The sequence below is a fragment of the Cygnus atratus genome, chromosome 5 (genome assembly GCF_013377495.2).
Source record: "Cygnus atratus isolate AKBS03 ecotype Queensland, Australia chromosome 5, CAtr_DNAZoo_HiC_assembly, whole genome shotgun sequence".
NCBI lineage: Eukaryota > Metazoa > Chordata > Aves > Anseriformes > Anatidae > Cygnus > Cygnus atratus.
In genome coordinates, this window is record NC_066366.1 from 61,456,301 (window position 1) to 61,482,793 (window position 26,493).

A 26,493-nucleotide genomic window follows, 5' to 3' on the forward strand; every position below is an offset into this window, starting at 1 on the left:
TTAACACAGCCTGGAGTACAGGGAAAGAAGGCTGCATCTTCCCAAAGCATCAAGCTGATGTATGCTATCACTACTAACGAACAAGAATTAAGCAAGTTAAAGGGCAGCATTAATTCGATAATAAATGAGTATAAAACAGCCATAATTTAGTTTGAACCGGATAATAAAAAGTTCCTGACTTCTTAGGAAAAATCTGTTCTCAAGCAACCTTGTAATCACAGTTGAAGAACAGCCTGCTGTTAATATGGAGCATGAAATAGCTTCAACAAGATGCTGCTTTCAGCAACGAAAAACAAATCTTAATAGCCTAGAAAGTCATTCCTAGTTTTATAGGCACATTTTTAAGTAGAGCCAAGTGGACTTTCATAGCATCTACTCATTTATAAATTCCAGTTGAAAATGGAAACTATGAACCCCTGGTTCTGCCAAGGAGGGAAAGGAGCAGTTATTTGGCTCTACACGGGAAGTGCATCAGTCAGAGGCAACAGAGCCTTACATTTATCATACTTGTTTACTCGGAGTAAACAGTCTGTTTTCCGTATTTAAAAAAAATAAATAAATAGTCTTCTGCATGTGACCTACTGCCTGTACATGCCAGAGGGATTACAGCTTAACTTCCCAAATGCACCCAGTTTCCTCTTTTTTTTTTCCTCCCTCCACAACAAGCATGAAACTCACAGATGTTTGATGCTCTGATTTGCTTCAACTTAGATAGATCTTAACTTCCCGAGTTTGAGATTCCTGCTCTCCAATTTTACATCGGGATCAAGATGCGGTGAATGCAGCCAACAGCTGAACACAGATCTGCACTCCTACAAGTCTGAGAAAGTCGGAAGTACTCCAAGGAATATGATAGTCACAGAGAACCGACTCGGATGTGTTTTCTTTCTTAGTGTAAATGAAGCAGAACCTTTGCTCTACCCAGCTTTCATACACAAGCTTTCATTGAAAAAAATCCACCAATCTTTCCTCAGATGTAACCTCTCCTGCTATTTTTTCCTACCCCGCAGTTAATGTTCTATTCAGACAATATTTCTGGTGTTTGATTAATCTACCCACAAGCTCTGAGCTGGCACTGATCACATTCTCAATATGTAGCACCTAAGATCTAACAGAATAGAAGCTTGAAGGTGTCCAAGAAACCACCATCAATATCAAATACACACACACACACATATATATATGTATCAGTTTCTCCAGAACGGCAGCCTTCCAGCTATGACTGTTGAAGCAAATGATTCCCTGGGAGAATCATGACCTTGAACACATTTAACGGGTGGCTACCCGTCTTTCCTATACTGTCCTTTAAATGAAGCCTGAAGTACATTTTAAAAATAAGGTTCAAAAGTTAAAATAAGGTTCAAAAGCAGAACCCCGGGTACCTAAGCAGTTCCACTAATATATATACACAGCATTGCGAAGAAAATTACAGGATCACGAAACAAAGCCTCGGGCTCGCATCCAGCAGCAAACCCATGCAAGTGCAGCGTAAGCCCCCAGCACAGCACCGCAGCCAGGACCAGCCCTCCCTCTGCCTTCACCGTAAGCAGAAGGAAACGGACACCAAGGACGAGCAGAGAGCACACTGCTCCTGCACCCGACAGCATTGCTGGCACCTTGCAGCAGCTTCTCTCGCTGTGCAGGTCGGGAAGATTAACAAAAGGAGTTCTAAGAAAAGCCAAACAGATAATTTAACAACTGGAAATGTACTTGAAAGTAGGAAACACTTAAAAGAACTTTATTTAGCTCATCAAGAAGGTAGTGATTAAGGAGGAACTCTGATCAGTCAGAAAAAGGCTGTGCGAGAAAGAGGAGTCTAAAAATGAAGGTCCCTTCAGATTAACACAACGGCATGTTTCAAGTCTAAATTGCTCAAAGCATGAAGCAGTCCATCAATCAGAACAACTTCCCACAGGTTATGATCGATTTATCACTGTAAACATAGATCAGAATTTCATTTTTGAAAAAGGTTAAACTGAAGCAGAGCTGCAGTCTGTTTGTCCAAGGATATCCAATGGTCCACACCAAACAAAGCTGCAAAACAACTCACAGCAGCTCTTTGGGCAACACAATTAACAAGTTCACTCCTTCATTTACTGTAATGGCTGCCTGTGGAAAAGTTATATGTAAAATGTTGACAAGGATTTCAAAGTGACCACCATAACAAGACTGAGTGGCAGCCCTTATTCTTGTTTAGCAAGATAAAGTAAGATTGGGTACTGCAAAATCCACGAAGTCTGTAAGAAAGTTTTCCTCAACGTGCTGCACTTCCTTGCTAATGAATAGCCAACAGGAGTGTTTGGTAGTAAGAAATATTACACCTACACGCACATACCTATCAGAAACCCCTAGAACCGGTGGCAGGATACCAAACGCAGCTCATGTAATGTCAGGGCCCAAATCTTTCATTGAGAGAGAACTCAGCCACTAAGACGTGCGTTTGGTGCTCCTCATTCAGCTGACCCCACTAACCACACCGCTCATCTGAGAGGTCACAGCTGCTCACCAACACCATGAAACACTGGAGAAGCCTGCAAAAGGTGCACGCACGGCCTAAGGTATGTGCTTACACAGTCCAAAGGCAGAGACCTTACAAGCAGCAGCCACAGACCCCACTGGTGAACGCCGTGCCCCCACTGCCATGGGCCTCAGGACAGGCACCTTGTGGGGGCTGCTTGGTTTTGTCCAGCCCAGAGCTGAACCTTGACCCGTTCTGAGTCCCTGACCAGGCACACCAAACAATCCCCTAACACCACGACACCCTGCATTCAGCATCTCCTTCCCAAATCCCCCAGCCCCACATCCCAACAAACACGTAATGGAATATTACTTCAAAGGGGCTTCAAATAATGCTCTAAAAACAAAAAAAAAAAAAAAAAAGGAAAAGAGACTACAAGTGTTTCTACTTCACCAAGAAATCCACAGCCTTTTGTGAACAGATGATGCTACGAGCAGATGTACACAGCCAGATGATCTCTTCTTTACCAGCCATCTTGACCTGCCTGGCTTGATTTATATAAACTGGGTTTGTCCATGACAGCATTGATTATGTAAACCTCAGCAAAACCTTAACCAAACACGAACCGCCACAGCACTTACAGAGAGCACGTAACGGGCTACTGGGAGAAATGATTAGAAGCACACTCGCTGCAGCGACCAACTGCAGACACCTTTGCCTTTACCCTCTGCAACGCACAGACAGGATCACAACCACCACGAGACAACGTGGTCGCGGTGGGAGACCCGCCAGGGGATACCTTCCCCTTGATGTTTACGCCAAGCATCAAAGCATCCTACTTTAACATTAAAGGCAGAGTAAGTTCAGAAGACGAAGGGAAAGTTTTATCATCTTAAAAACAGAGCTCTCAGCAGTTCGCCAGGTCGGTCAATTTCTTTGTTCATCATCATTTTCCCCCACCCAGCGTAAAGGTCTTACAGCTCAAGACAGAAGTAATTCATCAGCATCACAACCAATGCTTTTTTTTTTTTTTTTTTTTTTAAAAACACTCCAAGGTATCAAAACAACTTTTTTGGGGGGGGTCAAATTAGCTGTGAGGTCGTCCTATCAATTTAAATCAAGCAGTTACGACAAGAGCTGCAATGCTAGGCTTTTGCAGTTGATGGGTCTCGGTCTCACTTTGACGAGCAGAGCAGATTTACACTGTCTTATCTACGCTGAACTCCAGATTGAAAGATTTTGAAATACAAAACAGGTATTTATATATATATTTTTAAATGCTACAGAACAGATGCTTAAGCTGTTCCAAGAATTCCCAGCCACAAATGTTGAGTCACCAAAGAAAAAAAAAAAAAAAAAAAGAACAAGTTTGTCTTATTTATGGCGCTACCGATCACATTCAAAACATCCGATTGGAAACATGGCAATCAACCCCGAAAGTGTGAAACGGCCCTTAACACACCAATCCAAGTGTAATTACCGAAGTTACTGCACTCCCTGGATTGTCCCCATCACGTCCACCTCTTCCTACATCACCTCCACGAAGCGCACCACGTCAGTGCACCATGCCAGCCGGTGCCTTACCGCGTCCCATTGCAGGCTACGCAGACGGACCGACCACAGACACACTCAGCTGCCAGCTCGCAGGCTTCCTACTACAAGGATGAGAAGATTTGTGTGCTTTTTCTTTTTTTTTTTTTAGTACATGTAATACCCAGGCAATATAACCTCGGTAGCTTTAGGGAACAGCTGATAGGCAAATAACAACTACGCTCGGCGATAGGAAGTTTATTTAAATTTTATTGGCGTGTTTCAACACACTGCAGTGAAGATCAAGACCTTGGGCAGCACCGACAAGCCGAGATCGATGCACTTCCATATGAAAGGAAAAAAAGCACGCCGCGCTTTGCTATGGTGAGACCGGAGCCAAAACATTTCATACTTCTGTACTTTCAACGGCGGCTAAAAATAGTAAAGCAACAGAAAGGAAAACGCTTCCAGCTGTGCACAAAAAGCCTCTGCAGCACAACACCAATCTACGCGCTCCGATGTAATTAAAGATTCAACGTTATACCGCGACTTTATTGTTGGAGACGGCGTTGCCCAGCTGAGGGTACCCTCCATTTTCACAATTAGAACGGCGAGATCGTTTCTTTATCGGATTTCGTTTGATATAGACGTTCTTCCCCAACCAAGTTACTTAAATTTGAGCCTTCGGAGTGCCAGGCGTTCCATGTTCTCGCCGGCAGCTGAACGTTGTTCCCCGGTACCTATATCTTGACCTACATCCCCGCGAGGAGCGTTCAGCATCCCCGAAGGGACGAAGGCACGGGGCTGGCCACACGCCTCCCAGCCCCGCTGCTGCTCCTGCCTGCTCCTTGCCATCCCAGCAGCCGCCCTGCAGAGGCGAGCCCAGCTCGGGAGGGCACCCCTCGAGCACAACACCAACAAAAAAAGAGCCCGAACGACCGAAAAATAAGGGTTTTCCGTGACCTCCCAGCGGCTCCGGCACGGCTCCTGGGGGAGGCTTGGGGAGGCTTCGCACGGGGCGCCCGGCAGGAAACCTTAGCGTTTCCATTCCCCCGACCCCAAAACAATCTTCCCTGACCCCAAAAACATCTTCCCTGACCCCAAAAACATCTCCCCCCGCCCCCAAAAACACCCCCCCCCCCCGAACCCAAAACCCACCCCCCCCAACCCCAAAACCAACCCCCCCCCCCCCAATCATCCCGCACGGAGACCGGCGAAGGGAAGAAGGGACAAAATAAATAAAAAATTTAAAAATAATTAAGAGAAAGGGGGGGGGGGGGGGGGGGGTGAAGCGGCCGCAGGACGAGGATGATGAGGGAGGGATGAAGAAGCACGGGGTGCCCCCAGCCCCCCCCCGCTCCGCAGCTCACCCCAGCACCACCAGCTCCCCGTACTTGACGGGCTCCTTGTTGGGGGCGCAGTGCTCCTCCTGGCTGGGGGAGAACATGGGGGCGCCGCGAGGTCTCGCCCCCTTCTTCCTCCCCTTCCTCCCCTTCCTCCCCTTCCTCCTCCTCCTCCTCCTCAGCGCTCCCCCTCCCGCCGGGGCCGGTCCCAGCCCGCTCTGCGCCCGCGGCCGCCCGGCGACGGCCACTACACCCCGGGAGGGGAGGGGAGGGGGGGGGGGGGGTGGAGCGGGAGGAGCGCCCGCGGGGCGTACCAAGTGCGGGTGAGTGGGAGGGGCGAAGCTGACGGCTGTTCGCCGCCCGCTGAGGGGGCGGGGTTTGAAGGAGGCGCTGGTCCCGTCCCGTCCCGTCCCCCCCCCCCCCCCCCCAGCCGGGAGTGGTGGTGGTACGGGCGTTGTGTGTTATGTAAACATAGAGTAAAGGGGATGGGGCTGCTCTTAAAGGGGCCGCGCACTGGGGGGGGGGGGGGGGTTGCAGATCCCCCGTGATCCCAGGATCCCCCGTGGGACTTGATCCCCTCAGGGCCAGGATCCCTCACAACCAAAGCCCCAGATCACCAGATCCATAGGTCCCAGCCCCAGGCACCTCAGGCCGTCCCGTCACTGCCCTCAGGTCCCTCGGCGAGCAGGCCGGCCGTGCTCCCGTGTCGCGCCATCACCAGGCCTTGTGCGGCGCAAAACTGGGCTAAAAAGGCACCGGGGAGCAAAAAAAAAAAAAAAAAAAAAAAAAACCCTAAATTTTCTGTAGTGACACCCAAGGGCTCGCCACCCTGCGCTGCTCACCAAGCAGTCCCCGCACGCAGCCATCGTTCAGTTTCCTTCAGTTCCCAGCCATGGAGAAACCCCACAAAATTAGCCCCAACACGATGCCTGTGGAGGATGGGAATTCCCACCGGCCCTAAATCGAGGTCTCCGCACCCCGTTCGAGGACAAAGAGAAGTAATTTCAACGGCCTCGATGCTGCTTGTGGCCCTCGTTGGAAATCTTCCCTGGCCGGAGCCATGGGCTGGGGAGCAAGCCCGGCTCCTCCTGCCGGGAGCTTTCCCCTGGCTGAAATTGTAATTAGCTATTAATTTTCCTGGTAATGCTATTTTTCTGCCATTTCTGGTGAAGAGGTGAAATGGAAAAATCCAGCCAATCTTGCAGGGCTGCAGGATGGAGATCTTCCCAGGGGCTGTGCGAAGAAGACAAGGTTTTATTAAAGACAGAGAGCTGAATTATTACAGATTTATCTTCTTTATTGCCCTAACAAAATAGAAAAGAAAGCCGGGCCGTAAGTCACTGTCAAAGAAAACAAATACAGCTTGGAAAACAGTGTGAAAAACAATCCTCCTGGCTGCATCCTCTTCAAGTCCTTCCCTTTCTCCCCCCGAACGCAAGACCTTCGTGTTAGCTTTGCTTTCACACGGCATAAACAAACTGAAATGGTCTTCCAAGGAGCGCTCCGAAACAGTTTCAGACTTCCTGTAAGCCCAAAGTCCCACTGTCCAGCTGGATTTACAGCATTTTCTGCTGCCCCCTTGCCCCCCATCCCCTATGGGGATAGAGGATGAGGAAGGACCTTGAAGATTTGTTTTTGCCTGTTTCCTTCTTTCTCATTTTCTTACAGTGTGCGCTCTTTGGAGAAGAGGCCAAAATGGACAGAGCCTTGCACAGAGATGTTCGTGAGTGCTATCGCAACACGATGGATGAAGAAAATACACCGGTTTGCATTGCTGAAAAAAAGAAAAGACAACTGCAGGGCTGAGAAAGAGCTGAGCAGGCTTCAGGGAGGTGTATTCGGTGGGATAACCCCTGGGCTCTGGGTTAATGCAGGTTTTTTTCCCTGGGAAATGCGACTGTCTGTTGTTTTGACAGTGACTTACGACGCAGCGAGGGGTGAGCGGCAGTAACAGCCTCTTCATTTGGCAGTCCCACGTTGGTTATTTTAGGCTGAAAAATGGCGAGGGGAGGTGCAGCCCCAGCCCCACAAGGTGTTAAAGGGCCTTTCTTCCTAAAGCGCTGGTTTTCTCATTGCAGCTCCCAAGGACCTACTGCTCCCAGCACTGGAAACCTGCTTTTAATTTTCTAATGAGAGCAACGAGGTGGAGACAGGGGCAGGGAGCTGCTTTGCCATACACTGCACGGCTCCATGTCCTGCACCAACACCAGCACCAGCGCTTCCTACAGCTCCAAAAATTCCTTTTCGCAACTGGAGCAAACAAACCGTAGCTGGCATTTTTCCCCAAATCCATTGAAATAATGGAGAAATGTACCTCCAGCTGCATTCAGTTATTTTTAAGCTCGAATTGTCTTGTGCTCTCGCATTTGGGATGGCTCCACGTAGCTCCTCGGGGCAGCTTTTTGGGGAGCATCCCCTGAAGTAAGAATTACTGATGACTTTGAGCCCCTTCCTTGCGAGAGGCAGCTCGTTCCCGGCTTTATTGTGAGCAGCTGCTTGGCCAGGGCAGCAGCTTGCAGGAGGGCTATCCAGCAAAGCCAGGAGAGCATTAAAATCAGTGTCCAAAAAAAATCCTAGACACGGTGAAATAGTGCGTGCCCGTTTGTTTTTAAAATGTAGTAAAAAGTTATTTTAAATACAGGAAGATTAATAAGGCTCTAATTCAGCAAAGTACTTACAGATGTGCTGGACTCGGAGTAAGTACTTCAGTGCTTTCATGAATCGGGGCTTAGGGAACAAGCTTGAAATATAAAGTATTGAAAGACATCAATAGCCCTCCCACCATACGTGTGGCTCACGTTGCACATGAACCTTCCGAGATGTGGGATCAGCTCTGTTAATAAACAGGGGCACAGGTTTCCATCACCAGCCCAATGCTCCTGCAGGGCCAGGTCTGCGTTCAGCCTTTGGGGCGATGGCTGGTAAGAATGTGCTGCTGGGCTTAGCACAGCACCAGGGCTCTTCCAGTTCCCTGCTTTACATGCGGGGTTTGGTGCCCAAGCCAGACTGAAGCAGATTTGCATTTCTTTACAATATTTGGGAAGACATTTGTATGCTTTGGACCTGGTAACGTCTTAATTGTCCACTTAATTTTAATTTACAGTAGCACCTAAAATTTAGAAAGGGCAATGACATCAAAAATAAAATGGAAGAGCTGAAAGGATAGAATGATTTCAAGTATCATGGTGGCACCTTAAGAATGTGTTACAGGCTCGTGCCCAACACATAACTCTTTAGTAAAGACCCTAAAGGGTTTTTAAAAAGCAGAGTAGCTAAGCAGAGTGAAGAAGGCTGTTAGGAGGCAAAAAGGCAGTCATCAAAAGGCTACATCTAAATGAGGAAGAGGGAATACAGCATAAACACTGGTGAATACAAAACCACAATCAGACAAGAAAAAATGATGTTACAGAACAATTTGCCAAAGGCATAGAAATGCGCAGAAGAATATATCAGGGACAGGCTGGGGACAGCCCACAGTGCAAGGGTGAAAGAAATAGGGATAAAAAGGGATAAAACCACGGTGGCTCAGCTTAGTGAAGCCTCTGCATTGGGACGGGATCTGGAGGCTCCCAGAACAAAGCTGTCTTGGTCAGGGCTGGGGCTGGGGAACTCCTTAAATACCACTGTCAGCAGCAGAGATTTTAAAATAAACAGGTTAATTGAGAGCAGAGCAGATTGCTGGGGTGAGATGTCACTGGCCCAAGGGTTGTAAAGAGGTTCAGGTATGACAGGGCTGAATTATGAACAGCGTTTGTCTCCAGCAGATGGGAAACACCAAATTTGACATCATGAGCAAGCTTGAGAGCTGTGATCCACTCGGTCTGGCTTCTGTACTGGCAAATCTGTAGGAAATCCAATAAAGAGCAGGTAAATATGGATACTTTGGGATGCAATTAATAAACCTGAGAAGGCAACAGGGGCTTTTGCAGAAAGAAGTCAAAGTTTGTAACCCATTCATACCCTCTGAAGCAGCCAAAAAACATGATCACATACCTGCATTTCACGAGAGTTTTGCCACATAAGGGCTGTGAAAGAAATAAAAGCAGCATGAGATAAGAAAGAAAGTGCTTCACGGAGTAGCAGCAGGAGAAACCAAAGGCTTGGAGTTCTCCTTTTCACGGTGGGGAGAGGTTACTGCCGGGACACCGTGGTGGTGTTGTGGGACCTTGGCCGGGCAGCTTGCTTATAATGGAAATGTTTGCTGAGAAGCCAAAAATTTTAAGCTGACTGCAAAGAGTTATAGGAGGACCTAGCAAGAAAACGTCCAAGTAAAGTACGTAGAGAAGATGACCTTAGCCATATCTACCTAATGACTGGCTCTAATTGAGCTATTATCATTCAGCAAAGACACGCTGAGATTTTAGTCACTATAGGTCCTTCTCTTGCAACATTAGCACAGAGATCAACAGAAGTCTCAAAGACAAATAAAATGTGCCAAGGAGCTCCTAGACTTAAACGTGTCTGTCTTTTCCAACAGCGTGGGTTATTCTGAGAAAATCTGCGACGTCCCTGGCTGGGTGGTCCCCATCCCTTTCCCTATGGGGTAGAGCCAAGGGCATTGCTCTGCCCCATGCCCCAGCAGCTCACCCGTGCAGTTCCTCTCCTGAGGGGCTAGCTAAGGGGGAATAAACACACTTTGTATGAATCTGCCCAAATCAGAAGCACCAGCAACCCAGCTCTCAGCATCGCCTCTCGATATGGGACTGCCTGCAGCCTCGGAGCTGAGTACCCTCTCATATCACCACGTCCCCTTTGCGGGATGCTCTCTCCCACCCCAGTTGCTCACCCATGAATGGCCTTTCCCTGTCCAAGATGTTGCCCTTTTTCCTCTTAACATCCTCTCTGTTCAACAGTTAACACTAAGACAGCGATGATGGGAGGTAGGAAACGGGGACAGTTTCCCTTGAACCCAATTTGTGATAAATTCTGCTACTCCAACCTTCCTCCCAGCAGACAAAGCTGGTGAGACCAGTTCCCAGGCTTGGACCACACTATCCTAGTGCAAAAACTATCCCCAGCAATGACACTTCCCCCTGGGAAGGCCCGGAGAGGAGCTCCTGCAGCAGATGGCTGGGTCCACATCCACAAAGAGACATTCAGCCAGCCCATAAATCAACCAGACCTCATCCATCGGACTTAATGTGAATGCCCAAATCGCTGCAGGGGGGAGAGGAGCTTCTCTTTTCCAGTGGAAAAGCTGGGATGCAACGGGAGCTCTGCTGTGCCAGCAGGGTGAACCTCAGACCCCAAACTTTCACAGTTTGCAGCCGCTGAAGGATTTTACCCAGCAGCAATTCGGGAACACCCACAAAGCCACTTAAAATCGAGCACCATTTGCACGTATTTCCACGACAGAGAATGAAATGCGTTTTAGAAATTATTGCGTATTAGAAAGGAGAGAGGGTCCCCTGGCTGCTGTTCAGGCAGCAGATCACCAGCACGTTGCAGCAGCAGCCTCCGGCGCGATCCCACGCGCTGCTCCCCAGCAGGGAGCAGCTCCCAAAGCCCCATGCCCAAGGGGTCCTGCTCATCCTGCAGGACCACGCCGTCTTTGTCTCACTTATACACGCACCTGATTTTACAAGAAAAGGAAAGCACCATTTTGCTGAGGTTCGTAGGATCTGCGGTTAATAACTACTCTGAAGTTCAGACTTCTCCAGCAGCAAGAACTCACAATTAATCAGTTTTCTCCTCTGCATCTGCTTAGGGTAAAGAGGGGCTGGGTCACAGCAGAATATGTTAAAAGCAGCATTTGGTCTGCAAAGTATATACATCAGTGAAGTCCTGTAACCACCTCCTAGCATCTGACATTCTTTTCATTACTATAATTTACTAAGTGAGTGCATTGCCAGGTGCTCCTGGCAGGCATCCAGGCTGCCTTCAGCCAGGCAATGGATAAACTCACACACAAAAAAAAAAACACGCTGAAACCCCCGAAACCTTGAAATCTAAGCGTGAGGAAAGAAAGAAAAACAAACAAAACCCCAGCAAAACCAAACAACAGATGGGCACAGATGTCAGGAAGATGTAGCAAAAGGAACAATGTCCTGCAACATCCTGTTAAGGCACTGTGCAAGGGCAGCCCCCAGCACTGCCTTCCTCCTGGCCGTGGGAGCGTTTGCAGTTATCGATGGTCGCTTCTCCTACACCTGCACGCTGTGGGCAATTATGAAGTCATTAGCTCTGTAAGCTGAAAGGATCGGCATCGTCGGGATCAGCTGAGACGCCGGTTGAGTTGTCATTATTATGGGCACTTTAGCAGATGGATGGCCGAAACTGTATTTCTCAGCAATAAAGTAATGACTGAGAAATGCAATTCTGGTAGCCCCCTGATTGCTGCTGGCTTTCGCTGGCATCATTAGGAGATGAAGATGCCTCGTACCTCATCAGATAATGCCTTTCCTTAACAAAGGAGCGGAGTTATTTTGGAAGAGGGCGAGAGCCCCTCACCTTTCGGGCCAGGAAAAAGGCATGGCCGCAAGCTGCGCTGCTGAGATTTACTAGTGACGTTAAACTGGGGGAGTTTTTGTATGGGAACACGAGAAGAAGCTCTGAAAAGACCATGAGACTTTTTTTTTTTTTTTTGACAGTGAGAGGCACAAGATGAATGAAAAAAGCCTTTGAGCTGAAAGAAAATCAACACGGATTCATTGCTAAGTGTTAGTGGCCATAGATATAGCATACGTCCAACCAAAGCAATGAAAAATACATTATTGAAGGGATAGAAAGAACAGGCAGCCGCTTGCTAATAAAAATTACCTTTTGGAATGAAGGACTCTCTGTTTCAGATATTTTAGTCAAAAATGAGGCTGCCGGTCATTTCTTCATGCCAGAGAAAGCACCTGTATCCATCCCATCTGGACAGCGAGGACCCACGGAGCCGGTGGCAAACCCTCACTGACCTCACGGGGAAGGGTGGGGTCCTACCAAAGGGTGAAACCCCCACCAGGCAGCACCCACAGCCCCCTGCCCAGCTGATTATTTGGCAAAAACACCTCAAACGTGCCCTAAGGAAAACACACGTGGACCATTCTCCTCTCTGCGGGCTGTAAAACCCAGTGCAGGGGAGGCGCTGAAGCCGACGGTAGGAACACGCTGGCATCTTTATTAGGAAGAGCAGGACGTGACAGCCCTGCATGAGTTACTTGGTGCTGCGTTCGTGTGATTTTGGGAACAGATGGGAGCGGGGCCATGGGAAGCCTCCTCGCCCAGGAACTGGCCCAACGTGCAACCCGCATGGCCGGACCCGCGGCTCCCCCATCTGCAGCAGCCAAAACCTGGGTGAGCTGCCAGCCCCCGCCTGCAAACCTTTACGTTTGCCACACGCAGCCCATCGATAACTTCAGGGCGTGAACGGAGCATATGGAGGCTGGAGCGAGCGGAACAAAGGCAGAAGCCGCGGGCGATTTCCAGGATCAGGAACAGAAAGAGTCCCTCACTATGCAGAGGTCAGGGGCTGAGCACGGCGAGACATTTAAATATTTCAGCGCGTGCTGGATCCTCTCCGAAATGTCTGTGTGTGTGTGTGTGTGCGTGCAGGCAGGAGCTCCTCTGAGTCGCAGCAGTGTCTGGGGTAAGATAAGGGAGCACGGAACAAGTGCAGATGTCCCTGCTTGGCACCACGTGAGAACTTTAAAGCATCCCGGGGGCTTGGGGCTTCTTTTCTCCCCGTGCTTACTGTGCTGATGCCTTGAGCCCTGGTACCCTGCACAGTTTCCAGCACAAAGCTGAGACAAATGCTTCTGCCTCCCAAAATCCACATGGGCTCTGTGCGTACCACCCGCAGAGGATGGGTGCTGCAGGGTGTCACCTCCACCACAGCCACCCCGTCGCCTCCCCTGTGCCCGTGGGACACGGCTGGCACAGGCAGGGTGAAGGAGAAAATGTTGCGCACTTTTGCCTCCTCCTCCTCCTGCTCTTCCTTCTCCTCCTCTTCGTGAATGTGCAGCAGTGAGAGGGGACATTGTCAGGCAGCCCGTGGGAAGCACAAAGCGGTGGCTGTGCTGACCTCCTTATAAAAATTCAAGGCTGTCCTCATTTTTCCTGGAGGTTTTGGTGTTCTCGCACACACACGTATCTTTGTTGCTCCCCCACCCCAACGCTGCCTTGTCCGAAAGCCTCCGGAGCCAGACCAGCCCCACCGCCCACCCAGAAAATAGCAAATTTTGATATACACAATCAAAGCGAGGACAATTAGGGAGAAATTCTGAACATTCCTTCCTGGAGAAAAACCTTACTGCTGTTTCCAGCGATGTTACCAGTTCAGAACTTTAGCTGGGAGCGCTGGCAACTCAGTTTTTCCCCCAATCCATCCCTTGAAGCCTCTCCTTGCCGTGAGCACTGCAAAGGGTGAGATTCTGGGTTTCCCAGGAAAATACTTAACATGTGTGATTTGGAGATTTTCATTTAAATACATAATCCTTGACCATGAGGTCCCTTGGCTGGAGTCCGTGACTTTTAACAAGGATTAATGATGTGGGAGCCTTCATCCAGATGCCCCAAAAGAGGTTCAGACCCGGTTGTGTGCCCTCCTATACCTTCAAATCCCTTTTGCTTTTCTCTCTCCAGCCCTATGCTAATTTTTTCCCCCTTTCAGACATTTAAACTAGAGGTTTACACAGGTATACACAGCTTTTTAAAGATCCCTTGATTTAGCAGCCCAGCAGCTTGTACAAAGCCCTGCAAGGCGCAGCTGCGTGGCGAGGACGGGCACCCACGGGTGCTGTTGGTAAATATGGGCTGTGCAGGGGCCGTGCAGGGCTTTTCCCTTAGCCACAAACAGGATTAAGGCTGAAGAGCTCCTTCCTGCCAAAAAACAGGGAGAATAATCCTGTCATAAGCTATTAATGTGGAGCTGTGCTGGCACTTGGCAGCAAACCACCGAACCCACAAAGTTGTGTTTAATTTGCTGTTAGAGGACAGACCGAGCCTTCTTCGCTCAATTATACCGAGACGGTATTTCAGCACCCAGCCCTGGAAAAAAGCCACTGTGCAGCCCGTGTCAGCCCTGTGTCTCCATCCTGGGGTCACCAGGATGCCCTGAACCCCTGGTCCCCAACTCGTTGTGGCCCTACGTGCATGCCAGGGTAGCAAGGACAAGCAGCAATAACCCCGTGTCCCTCCTGGGAGAAGGGCTGGGAAGGGGGATTTTTGTCTTTTACAGGGTTTCTTCGTCAGTGATGGGCTTTGCTTGTGCCTTCCTGCTTCCCCGGCTTCCCCCTCATGCAGGATGTCCTTTCTCTCTTTTCTATTTTTACTCAAATCCCTTTAACTTCTTGACATCTTTAAGGCAGCAGCCTGGAGGAAATGGATTATCCCGGCGGTGGCACCACGCGGCTCCAGCCCCAGGTGAAGCAGATAAAACTCCTTCTTCCCAGGGCTCGCCACATTCCTGACCTGGCCACAGCTCCTGCAAAATAGGAAATGCAATGCCCATTAGCTTTTGTTTGGTAAAACCTGATGATTAGTCATCATATCCTTCACGTCCATGGGAAATGGCAAGAAAGGAACATCTCTTGCTGCATCGACACGTTTCAATGCACACAGCCTGGGAGGCAGCCCTATCCTTTCATCTCAGCTTGTGGCACATCTCTTTGCTTGCTCAAGGCCCATCAGAGTCAGGAATCTGCTTCCCTGCCCCTGCAGTCAGCCTCCGGCGCGTGGTGACAGCCAACAGGGCACACAGATGCAGAGGTTTTTTTGCAAACTGCAGTGACTGAAGCAGGGGCTGCTGCTGGTGTTAATTTTTCCCCATGCTCGCTATGCAAAATACGAGCTTGATATTTCCCTCTTTTTGTTCTGCAACTGCAGGGCCCAATTTTCTTTCTTTTTTATTTTTTTATTTTGAACAAAACAGCTGTTGTGTCCCTCTTTCCCTTTGTTTGCAGCACGCAGGGATGTGCAGAACAGCCACTGCCTTAAGAGCGTTTAAAGGCAGCACCAGGAGAAACTCCAGAGCGGCTCCAGGGAGAGCTCCCACGTTCCTGAGATTCCTCTTCCAACGCTCTGCAGACAGGCTCGCAGTTTTATTTGCAAAAACTGGGAAAGCTTCCAACTCCCAGCCTGTAAAGCCTTCCACTAAAAAATAAAATAAAATAAAGAAAAACAGGAAAATGACATTTTCCCCCACCATGGAGCAAGAGCTTTGCAAGCAGCGAAGCCCCTGCTGATGCGCCCCGGTGAAACACCGCACTGCGAGCGCTCACCACCGATACTTGGCTTCCCAGCAAGGGTGCAGGGCTCAGGAATTCAGTTTGCAAGCTCTGGGTTGTGTCTCTTCATGCTCTTCATCGGCAGGAAAATTCATGGTGGGAATACACAGAGCTTGCTGGGAGCGCTGACGGAGCAGGGGCCCTTGGCTGGGCTCTCACATGTGTGAGCAACGGCCAGGGAACTCCTGCTGGTTGCAGGGTTTTGCACCGTGGGCTCAGGGCTTTGTAGCAGACTTGATTTTTGTTCCTTCATGTTTTATAGGATCATAGAATCACTGACTCATTTAGGCCAGAAAAGACCCTTAAGATCACCAAGTCCAACCATCAGCCTAACACTGCCAAGCCCACCACTAACCATGCCCCTAAGCATCATGTCCCCACGTCTCTTAAACACCTCCAGGATGAGGACTCCACCATGTCCCTGGGCAGCCTGTTCCCGAACCCAACCACTCTGTGAAGAAGTTTTTCCTAATGTCCAATCTCTTATCTCACCAGAGCTCAGAAAGGCTTTGACCTTGAGAGCACACAGCTGCCCTTCTCTCAACGTCCTCCCTTGGTCAGTTGGTGACACCAACAGAGAGAAATAAAAACCTAAACCAATGGGCATTACATGGTTTTAACCTAATTTGAAACATCCCAAGCGCTCGTTCACTTGGCCAGGGAGATTCTTGCAGTAATCTCCTTTTCAGATGGGATCTACTCCAGCTTGCTGCAGCCTCACCTGCAGGCTAGGGCTGGAAAGTGCCCAAGCAAAGCAAGACGAATGGATGGCACTGGTGGACAAGCTGTGTCTCAAAGACAGGGAAGCCACAGAGGAGCTGGGCCAAGGCCAGGGCCACCCAGGCCTCCCTGCTGGGTTGCATGGCCTCACCGTGTATGAGCAGAAGCGCTGGTGCAGGGAGGTCTGGCAGGCCCTGGTTTGGAGGTGTTGAGGCGCTAACACTCACGCCAGGGTACGTCCTGCATTACTGGCAAAAAGGAACCACTCCATGAAATTTGCAGGGTTTCTCAGTCGGATCTTCCAATTGCTGTAACACAAAACAAGCCCGGCACTGAAATCTGTAATCAGATCTGCGGTGAGGTGCATTCATTCAATTGCAGATAACCCAGGTTAGCAATGGAGAGGCTGCAGAGGCTGGCCGAGGGGAGCGCATGAGGCTGGGGCTCCTTGGTGGCCATGGCCAAGACCAATGTCCATGCCGGGCCCAAGCAGCACCAAACCCTGCACAGCTCAGCCCCAAAGGCTGGAGTTGCTGGAGGACCCCATGAGCAGCCCAGGTCCGCAATATGGCTTGGAGGCAAGATGGAAAAAATGCATTTTCCTGCCCTGTGCCTCTTTGCTAGTCCTCTCCACACCCAAACCTTTGCTCTGTCTGGAGCTGGTACCTGGGCACCATCCTGCTGAGGACCAAAACACTCCCGTCACCTCTGGGTTAAGGTTTGAATACAGACTGTGGAAAAGGGGTGAACCTGACATACTCAGATCCTGCAGGAGAACCTAGGCGCCTTCGAAAGCCTCCCCTCCTGGGTGCAGTTATTGCTATCGCTTTGATCCGAGCCGCCCGACAAACAGCACGCCAGGTCCCCCACCTCCAGAGCGAGATCCGTGCCTGCACAGTGCAGCCAAGCCCTGCTGGAGATGTTATCAGGAAAGGGAATTATTTGCTACTGGAGAATGTACTTGTGCCTCGCAGCTATTCGGCTGCACAAATATGCGGAGTGTTGCCGATAACTCACTAAGGGAAGTCTGGAAAATGGATTCTGCAATGAGATAATTCTGCTTGTAGACTCTTATTTTATGTATTTCTGTTTCCTTCCTCCCTCCCCCCCCCCTTCCAATTTACATCTAAATGGGATCTTTGTTTTTTTTCTGAGTCAATATTTAGTCACTTGTTCCCCGTTCAAGCCTCCGAGCTCGGTTTCTCAGAGCAGAGCCTTTCCCAAGGGAGAGCGGGGCAGGGGCGAGATACTGGATCTGTGCCCCACTGCTCCTCCAGGTACTCACAGTCCACCCTTGGCATGACTTTTGCACTTGGATTTGTAACCAAGCGAGCCAAACCTCCTTACTACAAGCACCCAGAAATGAAAGCCACATCCCGTGCACTGATATCAATGGTATTTGGTGTTACAGAGGTCTGGGATTGTGCTCACCTTTAGCACCGATGGCACCAGCAGATGGAAGTTCACATAACTTCAGATACGGAGACATTTCCCAAAGACCCTTCTCAAACAAGAGTGTGTTTCCAGCTAATTGCTTCAGATCCTCTGTCTTGCAGATCCTTGCACTAGTTCCAGGAAGAGTCAAGGAAGCCTATCCGTTAATGGATTGATTTCCACTGAGGTATCAGCTGCTCTTCGTCCACTATTGTCAGACCAGCCGATGGGGCTCGGTTGATGTACAAGGTTCCAACACTCATGCTCATTGCTTTTTCTTGCTTTTTGCAGTAAAGCCACAATATACGTACTTAGGTTTGCTTCTATATGCAAAGGTATTATTGGCTTGTCTATATGCAAAGGTATTATTGGCTTTTCAGCAAGCTGAGCTACACCCACTGGAATGCAAAGCACCACTTGTCATTATTTTAATGGAAGCCCCTCTTAAATCACATACTCTAACTAGATTTAATTTACGTTTGTAAATAAGCAGATACAATAAGAAGGAAAAAAACAGTTCTTGGTTTCCTCTTAGTTTCGCATAAAGCACCCACGCAGACTTGTGCTGAAACAAACACAGGTTGGGTTACAACCCATGAACTTGGCAGTTTTTCCAGCCATAGACCCAATCGTAATTTTTCAGTTCCACATGGAGAACCTGTAAGGTGTGACATCAGATGGATTTCACCAGACCTCATGCACACAGCCACATGGACCTTTTGGGTTTGTTTTGCATGCCCTGAGCCTGTTCTGCCTTTGCCCAAATCAGCCGGGAATGGGACTCGGCTGCACGGCAGGAGCTGACTTCCTTGGGGAGCAGAAGTTGCCAAAAAAACAGGGGTGCAGAGGTGAGCACAGCTCCTGGGTGGAGGTTCCAGACACCATCTCAGTGCCCTGCCTGTGTTGCTCTGTAGAAGTGTCCTCACCTTATGGATCAACAGGAAAACAGACGTACTGGAGGGGTTAGGCAGAAAAATAGATTTGGTTTTGGTGTGAGGACACCAAGAGTTGTCCAGGCCATGGATGATCCCAAGTTATCAGCCCACATGACCAGCAGGATGGAGGTGGGCTTCCACCTTTCCACCAGAAAAGAGCAGGGAAGAGCTTGTGTGGGGACAGGGAGCGGAACGGCTGCCAGACAGCCACAAGGAGATGCGGGGTGCAGGCTACATGCCATGGTGGCCAAGGAGCTGAGGAGGATCTGGGAGACATCCACATAGGGAACAGACAAATTTGTGCTGGTGGATGATTGTTGGAGACAAGGTGTGAGCAAAGAGACCCACATCCTGAGTCCTCCTGCTTAAACAGCTGGTGAAAAGAGGAAAGAGAATCAGCATCTTTCAAAGTGAAAAACAAGGGAACAAGTGGAAAAAAAAAAAGAAAAAAAAAAAAAACAAACAACAACAAAAAAAAAAAACATCTCACATGCTCTTTCCATGGGGAGGTTTGGTGCAGACCAGAAGGAGGAACACCCACCTCCTTCAGCTGAGCTCTCCCAAGGACACACATGCATATGCACACATATTAATAGGCACACATATCTAATTGTAACCAAAAGTAACTTGAATCTGAGAGATACCATCTAAAAACACCAGGCTGGCACCTGGCTCCAAACCCCTTCTGCCTCCTAAGCCACTGAACACAGAAGGATGGTTTTGCAGCCGGGCTCAGTGTAATTCTTCTGCTTGCTGTCTTGAAAACACACGGAGATTGAATTATATAACAATATTGTTTAAGCACTAGCAAAATGCACAATTTGATTAATCTCAGCAATGCACCAACTCAGAGATCTAAAAAGACAGCTATGTGCATTTTAACAAAGTTAAAGCCCAAAGCTTTTCATTTCATCCTAATGGATAGCAAAGGTCATTCTCCATTTGATAAATGACGACAGCACTGCTGCATTTGTCTTCTGGCTGGCAGTGCCGGATTCCTCTGAAGCTCATGTTAATGAGATTCCTCCTACCACAGAAATGAAATCCTCCAGTGAGGCACTGGCACTGGATTTATCACCAAAAGAATACCTATTCCGCATGCACACAACAGGATAAATGCAACTTCCCATCTTGCTGGAAACATGCCCACGGCAGCTATGTCCTGATGGAATGACGCTGTCCATGACATAAATCCCAAGTGGTGGGAACTAACTCTGCAGTGAGACATATTTCTTTTCCCCATGACTCAGCTGAGCAACATTTTTCACAAGGAACACATATCAGCAAAGAATTAAAGGGTACGTTCAATATTTCCCCCTTGGGGATAAAAAAATGCCTAAAATAAAGCTATCAGCCTGAATCCAGGAGGGGTGATATTTATTTTGCTTGCAAAACCACCCGGCAACATCCAGAATCCAAGGGGTTCCCAAGCTGGGCCATAAATTAGCAGAGGCACGTGCACATGCTTAACGGTGCTCCTGTGTCCTGTGCAGTGAGAGGTGGATGAATTAAAGCTGTAGGAGACAGAGGGCATCTCTTCAAAGGGTGAGCTAGGAGCCACAGGGGAAAAGGGAGACCAGATGAGAGAGTGAGAGATGAGAGAGTATGGAGAGTGAGATCCTGCCACAGAGGAGAAGATCATGGTCAGAAGCTCTGGGAGCAGGCAGGGGTGCTGTACAACCCCCAGAAGAGCAAGCACTGTGTGACAGCCCTCTTCCTCCTCTTCTTCCTCCTCCTTTTCCTCCTCCTTCTCTTCCTGCTCCTTCTCAAGGAGCCCAGCAGACCACCAGGGAAGCTGCAGGAGGAAAAGCCCAGGAGGAATCTCCAGAGGAGAAATCATGGCTGGAGCATCAGCTGCCAAACTGGGCATGACTAACCTGACCCCTTTTGTTCCCAATTGTTCCCAACTCTTTACCCAAAAGCATGGGTTTTGAGGGCTGCTCCAGCAAGGAGACAGACTTTCTCCGTGTCTTGCTGTGTCTTCACAAGCATGTACAAGCCCCTGGTTTCTTATGCTCTCAAACAGATGCACACATAACCTTTCTTGGGATGGAGACAACCACTGCGATTTTTCAAGTTTAGACCAGAGCCTCAAAATCTTGAGGCTGACACTGAAAAACTAGCAGATTCCAGAAAGCACTCTCTTTATTTTTATTTGACAGCGTTTTTTTAAAACTTCATATTTTGAAACTGCTCAGCACCCATGAAAAATGAACTTTCCATTTAAATAGCACATGCAGCTGGGATTCAGTGCTTTGTAAAAGATGAGCAATGCGGTGGCTGGCCACGCTGTGAGTCTAGAAACCATCCCCACGACGGACAAGCTGATTTCCACTGCAATTCCTCCTCCTCCACAAATGTGAGTGCTGCTGTGAAGGGAAATCATGGGCCGTGGTGGGTCAGAGCTCTGACTCCAGCCCTGCCTCCTGCTGGGTGTTTTCCTGCCTCTCCTCAGACACAACACCCTTCACCCTCTGTAACGGCCTCAAGTTGCACAAAGAGAGGTTTAGACTGTACATCAGGAAGAATTTCTTCATGGAAAGTGTGGTCAAGCACCAGAACTAGCTGCCCAGGGAGGTGGTGGAGTCCCCATCCCTGGAGTTATTTAAGAGATGTGGGGATGTGACACTGAGGGACAGGGCTTAGTGTTGGGACTCAGTAGGTCATGCTGATGGTTGGACTTGGTGACCTTGAAGGTCTTTTCCAGCCTGGATGGTTCTCTGATTCACAGGGCTGTTCTGAAGGTGGTGGAGGAACCAAGTTAGACAAGAACCTGCACAGGTACCCAAAAGGAGTTTTATATTTTGACATCTCAGCAGCACCAGCTTTAGTGTCTCCAACCAGGACAGCTCACGGGCAGCAGAATGTGCCAAGGAGAAGCCTGGAGCCACCCGGCTGCTGGGTGAGCAACACAGCTCATTGTACCCATCATCTCTGGGGACAGTCCCCTGGGGTGTCTGTAGCATGAGAGAGGCACAGCACAGCCAGCAAGTGCAGGCCAGATAGGAGCAGGGGAGGTTTTAAAACAGCCCATCTGTTGCTGTCATCTTACCCTGCTGGGGAAATGAGCCCTGCTGGGTGCCCAGCCTAGCCCATGCTGGGTGCACTCGATGGCTCCTTTCATCTTGGCCTCCAAAAATCACCTCCCTCAGGCACACACAGCCCTGCTGGCCACCACCCTTGTGATTTCACCGCCATCCAGGCAGGAGATGTGGTCCTTCCCAGGAATCCCCACAGAGAAGTTCAAAGGTCTGCTCGGAGAAGCCTCACACCGCTCAGCCCGTTGGGCTTGGGGTCAATATCTGCACCCCAGAACCCCGAAGTGTGCCAGGGCTTACCTCTCTGAGCTGCTGTACAGATAGAAGCAACCAAAAGGCCACCTGTCCTGCAAAACAAGGGGCCTGTTTTGGGTCAGACGTGTGTTTTGAGTTGGACACAGAGCCATGAGGTGCCCAGGGCCAGACCCAGAGGCCCTGGGCCTAGCGCAGAGCCCCGGCAGCTCCCCCTGCCTCTCAGGAACAGGCTGCCCAGAGGGGCTGGGGGCTTCTCCTTGGTGAGCTTCAAAACCTGTCTAGAAGTGGGCACCCTGCTCGGAGAGCCCTGCTGGGCCCGGGGTTGGGCCAGAGGCACTCAGAGGTGCCTCCAGCTCGACCAGTGTGGGATTCTGTGGTTTCATTTCAGTGCAGGAGCTGCTGCCATCCCCGCATTGCCCTGGGGGCCTCCCCTCACAGCCACGGCCCCGTAGCTCCAGCATTGAGGCCAAGGGCAGCGGGGTTTAAGCATTAAAACATGAATCACATTTGGCTGAGTCACAGGGATTTGCCTGGACACAGGCTTCCTCCCCAACACACACAGATGCTGCTGTAGAGGCTGGATGTGCTTCTTGGGGGGATCCTTTGACCCCCCAGATCCACCTCCACGCTCCCTACAACAGTGCTTCAGCTCCATCCCGGGTGCTGCTAATAAAACATACAGCTGTATTTGAATATGAAGCTGCGACAGTGTCTGAGACTCGTTAAAGGTTATCACGGCTGAATCACTCATCCCGGGGGCAGGCGGGGGGAAGCAGCTGACTCACATCGCGGCAACGCGCGGCCGGGGAGACCAGAGTCCTGATTTTCCCCCTGGCCCAGGGCTGCTGTATGAGCACAGGCTGTGGTTTTCCTCCACAACTGCTCTTTTTCAGGACTGGCCTTACCACATGAAGCTCTGCTCCTGGATAAATGACCTGGGAAGTACCAGGATAACAGCAAATTAACACAAAAGCAAGAGGGACCAGATTACCCCCTTGGTTATGCTGCTTCAATCTACAAGCAGAGCTGTTAAAGAGTGTGATTATCTGTGCAGTGACACACCAGACACTAAGAAGCCTTGGTCCTAGCCCTGAATTTTAAAGGTTTGGTTTGAGTTTTTCTGCCACAACAAGAAGCCCTTTGCAGGTATTTGCAAGATGCACATCCCTCACCATTCACAGTAGAGATGCTCTTGCAGAGCCAGCGAGGACATGATAAGAGGGGACCTGCCCGAACGCTCTTAAACCTGAACTCCTGGGAGAGGTTCCCTCTGGTTCCTCCCCATTGCAACAAGGGAAAAAAAAAAAAAAAAAAAAAAAAAAACAGGAAACCTAGGAAACAACGGAGCTGTGACAGATGCAGGAAGTTTTTCCAAAACGTGTTTCAGGTGAAGTCATACCCGCTTGCTGCTCCTTCATGCCATGCTTCCACTCCACCCGCTGGGTGCACGTCCTGCACAGCACGCCTTGCTGCAGAGGGACCACAAAGCAGATGAGCACAGAAGAGGCTTGATTCCCTGTGTGCGTGCTCCTTTGTAGGGGTACAGCTACTTTTACACCCCAATACTCACCTCTGGCAGCCTCGAGTGCCTCACGTAGCCTAGGGGTGCCTGGTCTAAGCCTCTTCCCAAAGCAACCCCACAAACTGCACATCCCATCCTGACTCCTGCTCACATGTTCTGCACTTTATTAATGGAAAAGCCAGCCAACAGGCATGCACGTAAATTTTAAAAAGCCATTAACTCTCATCACAGCCATAAACCTCCAGTCACCCTAACAGAAATGCCAGACCCCTCTGCCTGCCAGGGTGGGCTCAGCATCCAGATGTCCAAGGTATCTCCAGACAAATGGGCCCAAAAAAACAACCACTTCTTTCTTGGAGGGGGCTTGGTCAGGGTGTGACAACAGGCTCATGGGATCTGTTTTTCCCCTGGCCTGACCCTGCAGCCTTGACTACTTTATAGCAGCCATTTAAAAACATCCACGATGGTCAGGCAAACACCGTGGGTAGCACCTCCTGGAAGTGGCATGGCTGTTAGAAGAGATTCTTCTAGCTTTCCCCATGAGATGCAGCAAAACCCCTCTCCCAGCAAAACAGCCACTCCTGTTTTTTCCAGCCGTCTCTGTTATTTTTGTGTCACATTGCTAGTTAAAAATACCCCTTGCCAGCACGAAGGGAGTTATTTGGGGCGCCCTTGTTTATCTTTGTTTGGGAAGAGCTCAAGCCTCCATCAGCTGCTGCACTCCTCCTGAAAACTGACTTCTGCAAAAACCATCGATGCTCTGTCTGGTCCACAGCCCTGGAGGGATGCTTGTGGCCATGCGTTTAGCCAGGCCTGGTGTCACCAGTGAAAGGGGACAAGGACATGAGTGCCCATCAGATATAATGTGGGGGACATCCCGTTGTCCTGGACATCAGTTTGTGGCTTTTTATTGAGTTTCTGCAAGCACATGCTTGGCTGCAGGAAAAAGCAGAGGGAGAAACCCTACAGCAGGCACTGGAGAACTGCACGGCCGGTGTCCCAAAGCATCCTCCTGGCCCCTTGCCACAGGCACATAAGGAGGGGGATGGGGACACACCAAGACCCTCCAGGGTCCTGCAGCCGACAGAAAACACAGCGCGTGTGACCAATGATGGTGACAAAAATGCTTAGGTCAGGGCCTCGCCAAGTGATCCCCCCAGCCCCAAGGCAATCCTTCCTTGCTTTTATTTACTGCAGGATGTTTTATGGCCCAAAAGCATTCCTGGGGAAACTGTAGCACCCTGTTTGCAGCCACAGCCTGTTCTCATCAATGAATCAGGCCTTTCTTCATGCCCTCCACGGTGTTGCTTTTTTTTTTTTTTTTTTTTTTTTTTTAACAGGCTAAAGTAATCACATAGTAAAAGTCTGGAATCCAACCACAGGGAGCGCAAAAATATTTAACCAAGCTGTTTTAAATCAGGGCCCTGACTTGCTTTCGCGCTGGCCTCCTTGCTTTTCCTGGTCTTGCACCATGCTTTCGATCCAACCCAAGGACTTCCAGCGAGGCTCCCACATCCCCATGTCTATCTGTCCGTGGGAAGACCCCAGCAGGACCCACAGAGCCCCAGAGGTGACACTGGTCCCCCGGTGGCCTCTATTTCTTCTTTTTGTCCCCCTCTCCCTCCAGGCAGCCAGAGGGGCCAAGTGCCTCTGCTCCTCCATCCTGCTGCCCGCCACACCACGGCCTAGTCGCTGAGAGCTGGAGCTCCCTGCTTTCCATGGTAAATAATGACTTTAATTAGGAACTATGCATAATTAACTGCACTGAGCTGATGACTCAGCTGGCTGTTAAAAGACCCTGCAGTCCCCTTTTTGCCCTGATTTTTTGAGTTTCCACAACTTGACTCTGGGCCTTTCCCCGTGGATGTAAGTGCAGACCTTCCAGCCCCTGCGAGAAGGTGTCACCAAGTCCTCCAGGTCCACCTCAAGGCAGGACACCTTTTTGAGAGAAGAGGGTAAAGCCCCTCTGCCGCAGAGGAGGGCCAGCCCCTGGAAATGAGGTTAATGTTGTCCTCATTTGAATTTTAAAATGCAAACAGGCTGTGTTGGTTCAGATGTTACACTTAGACTCGGCGTTGTAAATAATGCAAGGTTTGCTCTTTTTATCAGCTTGCTCGGCAAATCAATCGGAGGACTCGAAAAAGTGTTGTCATCATAAACAAACAAATTCATTAACGCCCATTGTGTGCCTTCATGTTTTAGTGGAAAGCAAAGCAAACACATCCAAGCAGCGTGCATTCAGCCAGGCAGCCCCAGCCGGGCTTGACAAGGATCTCCCATGGGATTTATTTTAACCCCCCGGGATGAAAGGGGAGCTGGGTCTGGGTGAAGACGACCGGCAGTTCAGGGACTTATATCTCCCCTCCTTTCATATCCCAAGGGAAAGAAATTCCTCTCCTGAGCATCTTATCCAAGACCACCAATTCCTAGCAGGGCGGGAAGGTGTCTGGATGTGCTCCCACCCTCTCGAACCCCTCGTCCCTCCGGTGGGAGAGGTTTCATCCCATCAAAAGCACCCAGACAAAGCACTGTGTGCCAGAACTCTATTTCTTTAAGCCATTTCTGCCCTCTGACAGCCTTCCCTTTCTATGAATCACCACAACCCAGCCAGGGCAGCTGTGCTGCTGCTTACACGTGCTCAGTAAATATGCTGTCTGGCAGTGAGCGGGGAGGTTTCTTCACAGCACATTGGATGTGCAAAAGGGGAAAGATGCAGAGCATCAGCTCCCTCTCTGTTGCATGGCTGCGAGTGGTTTCACGAGCAATAACCCATGGGACATCCAGCTGGGACGTGCCCAGAGCTCTGTGTCCCCCACCGCGCTCAGCCCCTGATACCTCTGGGTCTGGAGCCAGCTCTGGTGTCCCCCTGCAGCTCAGGGGTCCCGCAGACCCCAGGACTTTGGCCGTGGCAGCAAGGGAACTCCAGAAGGGCCACAAGCCCATTGCAAGGACGCCTCTTGCCAAAGGGAAACGTGTTCTTGTGCAAGCCCCAGAACATCAGTCATCGCACCGCTTCTTCGCAGGAGCTCCTTAGTCACCACCATGTA

The 26,493-nt window shown here is 49.8% G+C and overlaps 1 protein-coding gene across 1 annotated transcript in view; it reads right to left on the reverse strand.

The window, feature by feature from the left end:
* The window catches only part of PELI2 (pellino E3 ubiquitin protein ligase family member 2), a 77,095-nt gene extending 71,538 nt beyond the window's left edge, over window positions 1-5,557 (reverse strand). Inside the window, exon 1 of the mRNA XM_035551363.2 lies at window positions 5,359-5,557. Coding sequence (XP_035407256.1) covers window positions 5,359-5,435 — 77 coding nt within the window. The 5' untranslated portion in view covers window positions 5,436-5,557. The remainder of the gene's footprint in view (window positions 1-5,358) is intronic.
* Between the last annotated feature and the right edge of the window lie 20,936 nt (window positions 5,558-26,493).